This window comes from Musa acuminata, chromosome BXJ1-8 (genome assembly GCF_036884655.1).
Source record: "Musa acuminata AAA Group cultivar baxijiao chromosome BXJ1-8, Cavendish_Baxijiao_AAA, whole genome shotgun sequence".
In the NCBI taxonomy this organism is placed as follows: domain Eukaryota; kingdom Viridiplantae; phylum Streptophyta; class Magnoliopsida; order Zingiberales; family Musaceae; genus Musa; species Musa acuminata.
The window spans coordinates 44,647,856-44,659,457 of NC_088334.1; the positions used below are offsets into that span (position 1 = coordinate 44,647,856).

Here is an 11,602-nt window from a genome sequence, read left to right on the forward strand (position 1 = left end):
GCGCGGAAGGAGCTTGAGTCCATGATCGAGGAGAGTTTGTTCATTCATGGAAGCAACTCAGTGGCAGGAACATATGGGTGGTAGAGAGCAGCCACCGACACCGAAGCTCGAATCGCTTCGTCAATGGAAGGAGAACCTCCATGTTCCACTTCCCTGGGCTTGATTCGTCAGAACTCATCAAATCTTGTAGCCAAGGCCCAATTCTGGAGAACCAAGCAACCGACGTCTCTGCGAAGGAAACGTATCCAACATGTTCGACGCAATTCCTCCATTGGTCGTGATGTGTGCCACGACACACGTACCATTGGATGGCTGTTCTCGCTCTCCCATTCAAGGATGTCTATTGACGGTCATTGTAGCATTGATTTCAGGGACAAACAAACACAATCCTTCCATTTTATCCATCGTTCTTCCTTTATTCTGTGAGGACATGTTTCTCTTGCTTTCCATGATGACAAATGGATGACTGCATCTATTCCCAGCAACAGTAGCTGCATGTTTTGTACAAGAAAAAGTTCCCCGGTTACTGTTCATCATCTCTCTTTTTGCCTGCTGAGTAGTTCTCCGTGCTCGGGTTGGGTCTTGCAGCAAATTCTCAAGGGATGCTTTGGGTAAAGATTCGAGCATTTCCATCAACAACAGGTTGCTGGCTAAATGCCTTGGCATATGCTGTACAGGAAGAGGCAGGTTCATGAACTCAGCAAAGACTCAGAGCTCATGTTCATCTACAAATTCTACATCACTGGAAGCTGAATAGATTGATGATCTTCAAATTGCAGCAAGTAAACCCATTAAGAATCACTTTGCTATGGGTATGTATAGGTTCAATCACTAGCCCTACAAGGTATCCATCAGGTGCCACTCTCACAAGTACTCTATCCAGTCAAGGAGGTCAGATAGATGGCAATGGAGTCTATTCTGGAGGATTCTCTGTTCTTGGAATCCCTCATTTCATGGATGCAAATCGATTAAATATTTCACAGGATGGAAAAAGTTATCACTGTGTTTATCAAGTCAATTGAGGAAATCTGAGAATCAAATAGGTATTTATGCAAAAGGCATCTGAAACACTGCCTCCTTATGGGCATTTTGCTTTTCTCCCTCTCCTTTCCATATTTCCATGTCCCCTAAAGCTGGTGCAGCAGAAAAATTCCCATGTAACAGAGGGTGATGAAAAGATGCCTCAGGAGGCCCTGTAACAGTGCTGATGATAATATTTTTTTTATGAGTTTCTTAGGATAAGATTCGAATTCAGGAAGTCATTTAAGATTTTACCAGTTAGATTTAATCTTTTTGATCTCTGTAATTTTATCATCAGTTAGGAATTTTAAGCTCAATAAAGCTGGAAAATCTAAAAGAAAAAAAAATAAGAATATTCATCTGACAGTATAATATAATATATATGTATGTATGAATAGGTAGATAAAAGCAAATCTTGTTAGGACTGAGGCGTCAGCAGCGGCCCACGCGAACACCCTCACCCACCACCTCCTCGGCTGGCTTCAATCAGCGCCTCCTCCCATGTCGTCTTCCTTCTTTTGAGTTTTAGTGGCTACGAAAAATCGGAACATTAGCCAGAAATCATATAATTGAATAAGAACGAGTGTTAGATTTAGAGAGTATTATAAGGCAGTAAAGAGCAAAAGCCTGAGGACTCCCAACGCCACCCATCGCCTCCCCCCACGAGCTCCTCAGATCCTCAAAGAGGGAGGCAACTGGGAACAGCAAGTGCGAGGTGGAAAGGAACGAGAGAAAGTCCAAAGCAAAAAGTAGCCAGTTTGGGAGAAAGGGTCAATAAAGAAAGAGGCAGTCCATGCTCGGAGACCGGGCAGTGAGAGAGAGAGAGAGAAAGGAAGAGGAAGAGGCTGCTCTCTCCCTCCCAAGCGCGCTACTCTCGAGAAGCGCTCTCTCTCTCTCTCTCTCTCTTGATCTCTGCTGTTGCTCCTGTTGCTAATCCTCGGCTCCACAAATCAAAGCAAAAACACATGCTTCTTGATGCCATGAACTCTTAGGACGCCACCTTATCTCCTTGTTTCCTTCCTCTCCTCGTAATCCTCCTCTTGTATTCTTGGCACCCCAAGCAAGCAGATAGAAGAAGAAGAAGAGGAGGAGAAGAAGAAAGGAGGACGAGATGATTACGGGTGCAGACTTCTACCATGTGATGACGGCGGTGGTGCCGCTGTACGTGGCGATGATACTGGCGTATGGGTCGGTGAAGTGGTGGAAGATCTTCACGCCGGACCAGTGCTCCGGGATCAACCGCTTCGTGGCGCTCTTCGCGGTGCCGCTCCTCTCCTTCCACTTCATCTCCACTAACAACCCATACGAGATGAACATGCGGTTCATCGCCGCGGACACGCTGCAGAAGCTGATGGTGCTCGCCATGCTCGCCGCTTGGAACAGGCTCAGCCGCCGTGGCTCCCTCGAGTGGACCATCACCATCTTCTCCCTGTCCACGTTGCCCAACACCCTCGTCATGGGCATCCCGCTGCTTAAGGGCATGTACGGCAGCTACTCCGGCAGCCTTATGGTCCAGATCGTGGTGCTGCAGTGCATCATCTGGTACACGCTCATGCTGTTCCTGTTCGAGTACCGCGCCGCTCGGATCCTGATCACGGAGCAGTTCCCGGACACTGCCGGCGCCATCGCGTCCATCACCGTGGATTCCGACGTCACGTCGCTCGATGGGCACGGCGACATGCTGGAGACGGAGGCCGAAGTCAAGGAGGACGGCAAGCTCCACGTCACGGTGCGGCGGTCCAACGCGTCGCGGTCGGACTTGTACTCGCGGCGGTCCATGGGGTTCTCCGCCACCACCCCCCGTCCCTCCAACCTCACCAACGCCGAGATCTACTCGCTGCAGTCGTCGAGGAACCCCACGCCCCGGGGTTCCAGCTTCAACCACACCGACTTCTACTCTATGGTCGGGCGGAGCTCCAACTTCGGCGCCGCCGACGTCTATGGGACGAAAGGCGCCACCACGCCGCGGCCCTCCAACTACGAGGAGGAGCATGGAGTGGCCAATGCCACCGCAACGGCCACTGCCGGCAATGCGGTTGCCAAGTCCAAGATCAGTTACCAATTGCCGGCGACGGCAGGTACGCCGCACTACCCAGCTCCGAATCCCTCAGTGTTCACCCCGGCGGCGCCTACCGCTCCCAAGGGGACGGCGGCGGAGGTGGCGACGGGGTCCAAAAAGGCCAACGGGCAAGCACCCGTGTTCAAGGCGGAGGATGGTGGGACTAAGGATCTTCACATGTTCGTGTGGAGCTCAAGCGCTTCACCGGTCTCCGACGTGTTCGTCGGCAGTAACAACCACCACCACGAGTACGGCTTTCCGTCCGCCGTTCCTTCGGCTCTTAAAGAAGTCCGGGTGGCCGTTTCGCCTGGCAGAAGTATTCCATCAACCCAAGTTCTGATTAACTTCTTCAGATTATAGCCATTACTGAGCTGTGAATTTGGTTTGACGGCATCAGTGGAGGGGCGGAAGGAGAACCCGGCGGACTGCTTGGAGAGGGACGACTTCAGCTTCGGAAACAAAGGAAACGCCTGCGGGCACGACGCCGTCGACGACAAGGTCCAGGGACCAGCCAAGGCCGGGCTCACGCGGGTGACGACGATGCCACCGACGAGCGTCATGACGAGGCTCATCCTGATCATGGTGTGGAGGAAGCTGATCCGCAACCCCAACACCTACTCCAGCCTCATCGGCGTCGTCTGGTCTCTCATCTCCTTCAAGTAAAATCCCATATCACACGCCCATACTACAGAGTTGACGTATCTACAGTAGCAAGCAGCAGTCCTGCTCGCTTCCTTCCTTTTCTTAACCCTATTTGTTTGGTCCTGTAGATGGCAAGTTAACATGCCCGACATTGTATCGGGCTCCATCTCCATCTTGTCGGACGCAGGCCTCGGAATGGCCATGTTCAGCCTGGGTCAGTAACAACTGCGACCTTTCCCATTCCCTTCATGTGGCAGAAAAGACACGTTAGCTCGAATTGTTCTTCCCCTCGCATGCTCGCGAGCCGTTCGACGTTATCTTTTTGCGCTACTTTGCTACCGAGAACTGTCTCCTGATGGGCTTTCTTTTGGTCAGGGCTGTTCATGGCGCTGCAGCCGAGGATCATAGCATGTGGGAATTCGGTGGCAGCTTTTGCCATGGCCGTGAGATTCCTAACAGGCCCAGCTGTCATGGCCGCCGCCTCCATTGCCGTGGGTCTCCGCGGCGTCCTCCTCCGCATCGCCATCGTGCAGGTATCATCCTCCCCTCTCCCGTTCCATCTTCACCGGTCTTTGCCCTCCGACACCACGGTGGCCTCACTCACTCTTCTTTTTCTTTCTTTACGGTGGCGATGGCCTGGACTCCCGGCAGGCGTCACTCCCGCAAGGCATCGTCCCTTTCGTGTTTGCGAAGGAGTACAATTTGCATCCCGATATCCTCAGCACAGCGTGAGTACAGAGCTCTGCAAACATTCTCTCCTGCTCTCTGCCATACATACACTCTACCGCGTGCTTGATCGGTGTTCAACTTGCCACAGGGTGATATTTGGGATGCTGATTGCGCTGCCAATCACGCTGGTGTACTACATCTTACTGGGGCTCTGATCTGCAGAGTGGGTAATCTTTCTTACTACAGGAATTGGCAGCAAAAGGCAAGAGAAGATTAACGAAGCAACCCAAAATCCAACTCCGAATCGGACCAGATGCGATTCTTCTTTCTTTGGAGATATGATGATGTCACAAAATGATGTGCTATTTCAATCTGAGCTGCTCTTTCTGTTCTCTTGTTCTGTACTCGCCTTAGTTTTCGTTCCGAATACCTGTCAATTACAGAGTAAGGGTTAAAAGAAAGAGACACTCAGTGCACCATTTCCTTCCACGTACGTATCAGTGTGTGTCCTGAATAGAGTTTTAGGTGTTCCTTCGAATGAACGTAGCCAAGTCAAACCTCCCATGATAAGCTACGGAAGGAGAGGAGAGAGGATGAGGTCTCTGCTGGGACAATGGTGGTTCAGAACAAAAGGTGATGTGGAGCTAAAAAGAGTGGAGGAGAAGGTCTTGTACGCCTGAGTGATGGATTTGACGGCGACTCCTTCCACTTATTCTGCGACAGCCTTCATCTTTGGGTCGCAATCGATCCATGGGAAAAGGACTGCTGCTTCTCGCTGCCCTTCTTTTCAGGTAGCTAAGCTTTCCACCTTCGGGTAAGATCAGTAGTGTTCTCCTACGGAAATCAAGGGCCATGGAAAGGCGTGGACGGCAACCGGAGGTGGTGGGCCTTTCCGGTGGATGAAGGATTGCTTCACCATTAAACTCGCACTTTTGCACCGATGAATCCTTCGTAGCACCTGAACGACAGATTGCGTTTCCTCTCGTCGCGAGTTATCCGTGATTTGCCGTGCTCTCCTCTGGCAAAAGAGAAGTGTTCTCTACGGGCATTTCGTCGAACACATGCACTCGATCCAATCCTCGCTGAAATAGAGGAATACATGAACATATTTTTCTAGATTTTTAACAAATACTGTTGAATAAATAGGATATTTAGTGAAATAAATATAAAGGGCTAATTATATTATCCATTGTATTTATCTATCTTTAATATTCCGATCCTTATATTTTTAAAAGTTATATTGAGATTTCTATATACACTAAACTGAAACATCTATTGCTCCAACAAAACTTTTAATTTTTAACCCTATAAAATTATTTCTTTAATCATGTTTAAAGATCTCAATATATTTATTTTTATAAATATAAGGATCGAAATGTTAAAGATAATTAATTATAAAAATAATTTATAATTAGTCTGAACATAAAAAGTTAAACAGAAAGAAATAGATTCTCTCATAAATGCAACAAGAATAAGAAAAGTGGAGACTTAAGAGTTTTATTATTTTTATTTTTTTTAAATGAATAGAGTTGGAAAAAACTTGAAATAGAACATTTTCATTTAAACTAATACTATGTAACATTAATTATCAATTTTCTTGTTTTTAAAGCGATATATATATATATATATATATATATATATATATATATATATATATATATATATATATATTCAAAACTCACAATACAGTGGATAACCAATTTCCTTTCTCTAAGTAAATATTTAAAGTAATAATTAATTATGGAGAAAGTAAAGCTTTGCATGATAATATAAAACAAGTAAAATCTATTCTCATTTTATCTGTCAACTGTACTATAAACTAATATATTTGGTGCCAATTTGTGGTTCAAATATAAGTTGAGGAAATGAAGTGACACCTCATTAAATGATATCTACCTCATAATTGCTCTTGAGAAAAGACTATGTTGCTTGGATGCAGTGTCCACATAAGCTGGAATTCCACATTAAAAGCAATGTCCAACTCATCACAAATAGGGTGTGCTTTGTGGCTCAAATCCTTTGGGACTTGCTGAGACAAAGTTCTAATTTTCATTCAAAATAATACAATTGAAAGTTTCATATACAATTTTGGAATAAACTTGGGTTATATGAACATGGTTTTTTAATATATAATAATACATATTAAATTATTGATCATTATCATTCCATTCAAATGCTTGAAGTAAATAAATAAGGGATTGTGTATCTATCTATCTATCTATCTATGAAGACTCTTCAATCAATTGGATTCTATGTGGGTCAATCCCTTAGGAATTTTGTTGATCTCTGCCTCTCTACCTCATCATCTCATCATTAGAAATGTTGTCCAACTTCACCCCAATCTTTGCTTACACTGTGGAGAAGCTACTTGGCACCACACAACCACAAAAGCCAATCATTGAGACAACCATTGAGTAGAGCATGTGTTGTTGCAAGAGCTTCACTTCCAACCTCCTCTATCTTCAATCATGTTGGAAATGGTGGTCTCCCTAAATCAAATTGCTGTTAGTGTTCTTAGGATGGGTGCTGAAGGTGATTTCAGATATTGATAGGGCCATGTCCATGTCTCTTTTCATTTGGCTGATGTGGATATTAATAAGATTAAGATTATACAATGTATACCAATTGAGAAATCTTTTATTTGCACATCCATACCAAATGCCATCTTTTTCTTGGCTTTCTAAAAAAATTAAGAATTGAGCAATATATTATTATTACCTCTAAAAAATATTTTTCATCGCATCATATAAACATACTATGTAACAATGCACTAATCAATTCGTATATCTGAATAGATATCATTATAATATTTTTTTAATTATGTTAATTTTGACAAATGAAAGATATGTGACAATTCAATTATATAGCATCCACATAATAGTGGATATAAAAAATGTTGTGAATTTGAATCCAATGATAAAAGGAAAAAAACAAAGAAAACTCAGCTACAAATAACATAAAATTAAAATGAAATAACCAAAAGAAATTTTATAAGTTGGTAAATGGGTTTAGTACATCACTATGGAAATAACAAAAAATATAATATTTTATAACTCAATCTTATACGAAGTTTGACTTTTATTTATCTAATCAGAGGAGTAATTATCTCTCAATATTCTTGCTTGTGGAGCACAATTAATCCAACTTTGGATGAAGAACAGGCAAAAGAGAGTTCAAAGATAGGAGAACAGGATAAGGGACAACAGCAACAGCACAAAAGGAAGAGGAGAGAGTGCGGTGGGGTACCGCTGCCCCTCCCACGGCCGACCAGACACCGGCAAGTGGCGGACATCGCCCGCACCTAAAACAGCGACTCCTCGTCGGCGTCTCCACGCAATTATAACTACTGGTACGACTCCCACCACCACCGGTGTCCCACCGCCACAATAACCTTCACCAAACCACGACGCCATCGCCATGGACCACCTCTCTCTCTCTCTCTCCCTCTCTCCCCTTCCATTTCTTTCCCGCAAACTTCTGTGCAACGTCTCCGATGTCGACCAACGTGCTGTTGCCTCTCTTCTTTATGGCATTATCATAGCTCCGTCTCCCATGGCGGGGCGAGGCGATGGCCGCCGGCTCGGCGCCCACGTGGGCGGGGGCGGCCCACTGCGTGCATGCATGCATTTATGCACCTCGTGACCCATCGACGACGCCATGGAAGCTCTTGGAACGGTAGCTGGATCCATGTGTCTTGTGGTTGGTGGCAGTACTTTCAGGGCTTGACATGGCCACAGCCTAGCTTTGGCTGATGGGATTCATCGATGCTTCTTCTGTTCGACGTAATGACGCTGTGTAATGGGACCGGGTAGGGGATTTGGTCCGGCATGGCCACGAGAGAGGCTCGATGGGCGGTAGTACCAGCGGAGTTGGGGGGGGGGGGGGGATAAAGCTACTGAAGCTGGTGAGGTTTCTGTGAAGGGTGGTGGGGGATGTTGATGGATGGGTTCCTCCTGTCGACCAATTCAGGCACGCAATGTAGCGCAGCATTAAAGGGTCATCAATGAACAGTCACTTCCTCCTCTCAAACGGGATGCTACCAATTGGCACTTTGAGGCATTCCTTCGCTCCTACGTCTCAGGCACGAAGGGAGAAAGCAGCACAAGTAAATGACATTATCTTTTGGGTTCTTTAATACATATGCAATTTGGGTGTTCTAAGTTATATATATATATATATATATATATATATATATATATATATATATGGTGGGTATAAATAGAAGACTGATTGCTTATGGGCCGGGCTTGGGCTGAGAATTGGGCTTATGAGACTTGGTTGGGCCTTTCTCAATTATAATTTTTTTTTCCTAGAATAAATAAGAGTATCAAATCACCTGATTGAAACGCAACAATAAAGAATTTATCTTTGTTGTTTGTGATTCTTTGTTAGTGTATGTTGGGATTGAATCAGTTTTCCTGCAATATCATCTGAATTTAAATGAATTTTTATTTATTTTCATCATATTAGAATGGTAACTAAAAGAATATTTAATAGCTTAGTAACTTCAGGTACTACAAGCAAAATAAATTCTATTTTTCATTTATTTTTTGTTTTTGCTTAGAGGAAATTACTGTATTGTTCACTCTAGTGGTGTTCTCTTGTTCATGGAAATTACAATGTCTGAGGACCCAACATATCAAAAAGCCAAAAGTTGATCCAACCCATCATGCATTATATATGTGTATATATATAATACATCCAAAAAGGATAACATTTGGTTGTATAGGAAAAGCAACATGTACTGGGAGCATTTCTGTCCTGTTTGTCAGCATGAAGCCTCTTCTTTGGGGTGAAAAGTAGCTTCAAGTTGCGTGTCTTTCAAGGTCAAAATGATGGTCTCCATAACCTGCTCTGCTGTCACAAAGCATACATACCAGGTGATGAAGACTCAGATTTCAGGGCCCTTCTCGGATGTCAATCTTGCAAAGTTTATGACAATCAACATAACATTTAGATCTACATCCTCCTCCACTAATATTCATTCATAGTTTTGCTTAGATTTTATGGTGTTAAGGATGGATTCTAATGTAGTGACATTGTTGCAGAAAGAGCTTTTCCTGGGTCACATGCACGGAACAGCACAAAATCTTGGCAGACAAGGCGACACCCATGCCGAGAGAATCTGTGCAAAAGCCAGCAGTAATCTGTACGGCTCACAAGACCTTCTCTTTCCACTGTTACCAGCAGATGACCTCTCTTCTTTCCTCCGCTTTGTACAGCTTCTCATCACTCTGTTGTTTACGGTGTTACACAGGATACCTGTTACCCCACCATCATTACTTCCCTCTCTTTCTGCTGCTCTCACTGATCTCTCTGACAGCACTCGTCCTCGGCAGCTGCCACTTCGTCGTATGGTATGCCCTGTCTCCTGCTCTGCTCTCACGCCTCACACACTGTAGTAAGAAGAGTAGGAGCTGCTTGAACGCCACCAGCCGCAGTAGCCATGGATTCCAGGCTCCCAAGCCTCTCTTTCCTAGTGCTCCTCTCGTTGGCTCTCGTCAATGCCGGTCCGTCCTCGGCCACCACGATGGCTTTCTACAACAAGTGCAGGGAGACGGTGTGGCCAGGTGTCCAGCCCAGCGCCGGTAAGGCCGTGCTGGCCCGTGGGGGCTTCCGGCTCCTTCCTAACCAGGCCTACTCCCTCCGCCTGCCCGTGGGGTGGTCCGGCCGCGTCTGGGGCCGCCAGGGCTGCGCCTTCGACCCGGCCACCGGCCGCGGCCGATGCGAGACCGGCGACTGCGACGGTGCGCTCTACTGCAAAGGCGTCGGGGGCGCTCCGCCGGCCACCTTGGCGGAGATCACCCTCGGGCAGGGCCGGAAGCAGGACTTCTACGATGTGAGCCTGGTGGACGGCTACAACCTGGGCATGTCGATGACGCCGTTCCGGGGGAGCGGCAGGTGCGGGCGCGCCGGCTGCGTCAGAGACCTCAACGAGGTGTGCCCGGCGGGACTGGCCGTGCGCGCCGGCCACAGCAACCGAGTGGTCGCGTGCAAGAGCGCCTGCTCCGCCTTCGGCTCCCCCCGGTACTGCTGCACCGGCAGCTTCGGGAACCCGCAGCAATGCAAGCCGACGGCATACTCGAGGCTGTTCAAGACGGCGTGCCCGCGGGCCTACTCCTACGCCTACGACGATCCCACCAGCATTTTCACCTGCACCGGCGCCAGCTACCTTATCACCTTCTGCCCTCAACACTAAACCTTCCTGTCTTCTTCCTAGAAAAGGTCGTTTGGATCATTCCACCAGTAGAATACAGGTACTGCACCCTGCTACAACATATACCGCTGGTAGGCATTGCTTGTTTGGTTTGCACGTCTTTCTACTCCACTGCTATGAAGGTTCTTGTTTTTGTGAGGGCTTGAGGTCACGGATCTTGTGGTGTCTTGTCGCTTGGAATTACTCCATTGCTTGCTACTGAGTTCTTGCTAATATATCTAAGATCGCAATTTGATACCAATTTATATGGTCTGACACGTAACATCACAATGTCCCGTCAGTAAGTCTAATTCGTGTCACTGACATCTTCTCCGTTATATTTTCTACGGTATAACGGATGACCATAGAACCGTTATCTATTGATATAATGAATGTATCGGGCGATCCATCGACATCCCAACCGATATCGGGCATTGCTAAAGAATAGCTCCTGATCACAGACGTGAAACTAACCAACTCATAAGCACTGCTACACGTGCTATTATCTGATGTCATGTCATCTCCAACATCATGTCGATTGCACGAGAAATATATAATTATGACAAAGCTCTATATATATCCTCTAAAACCTAAAAAAAATTTACATATGCTGTTGTATTATGCTCATTAACAATAAAAAGTTTATACTTGGTTAAAATTTAATATTACATTGGGACCCTTTAAAACGCAGATCAATCAAATTAATGAAATGACTTCAATCGACATGAAATTTAATTAGGCATAGATAGATAATTTCCTTGAAAGTGGCATCATCAGCGAATTCCATAGGCATCAGCCTCTATATGAAGCTGAGGTCGGCACCAATGTTTTCTAAAATCGGACCGGACGGGGAACCGATCCAGTAGCCCACCCTGAACCGTGACATCAGGATGATATCATATTCCCTTTAAGGAAATAAATTTTAAAAGGAAAACTAGCGAAAAATACGAATATTTGTGATGAATACATTAAAAATTTTGAGAGCTCAGCGATTAGTGAAGGCATTCTTTCCCCAC

At 45.8% G+C, this 11,602-nt stretch overlaps 2 protein-coding genes across 2 annotated transcripts; both read left to right on the plus strand.

The window, feature by feature from the left end:
• Positions 1-1,640: 1,640 nt before the first annotated feature.
• Positions 1,641-4,877, plus strand: LOC103995245 (probable auxin efflux carrier component 1c). The gene is made up of 6 exons (XM_009415792.3): positions 1,641-3,395; positions 3,477-3,738; positions 3,850-3,935; positions 4,097-4,254; positions 4,373-4,449; positions 4,539-4,877. The coding sequence occupies exons 1-6, from the start codon at positions 2,132-2,134 to the stop codon at positions 4,603-4,605; spliced, it is 1,914 nt and encodes a 637-aa protein (XP_009414067.2). The 5' UTR covers positions 1,641-2,131; the 3' UTR covers positions 4,606-4,877.
• A 4,804-nt stretch (positions 4,878-9,681) lies between these two features.
• On the plus strand, positions 9,682-10,848 carry LOC103995244 (thaumatin-like protein). The gene has a single exon (XM_009415791.3). The coding sequence runs from the start codon at positions 9,837-9,839 to the stop codon at positions 10,587-10,589; it is 753 nt and encodes a 250-aa protein (XP_009414066.1). The 5' UTR covers positions 9,682-9,836; the 3' UTR covers positions 10,590-10,848.
• Positions 10,849-11,602: the final 754 nt, after the last annotated feature.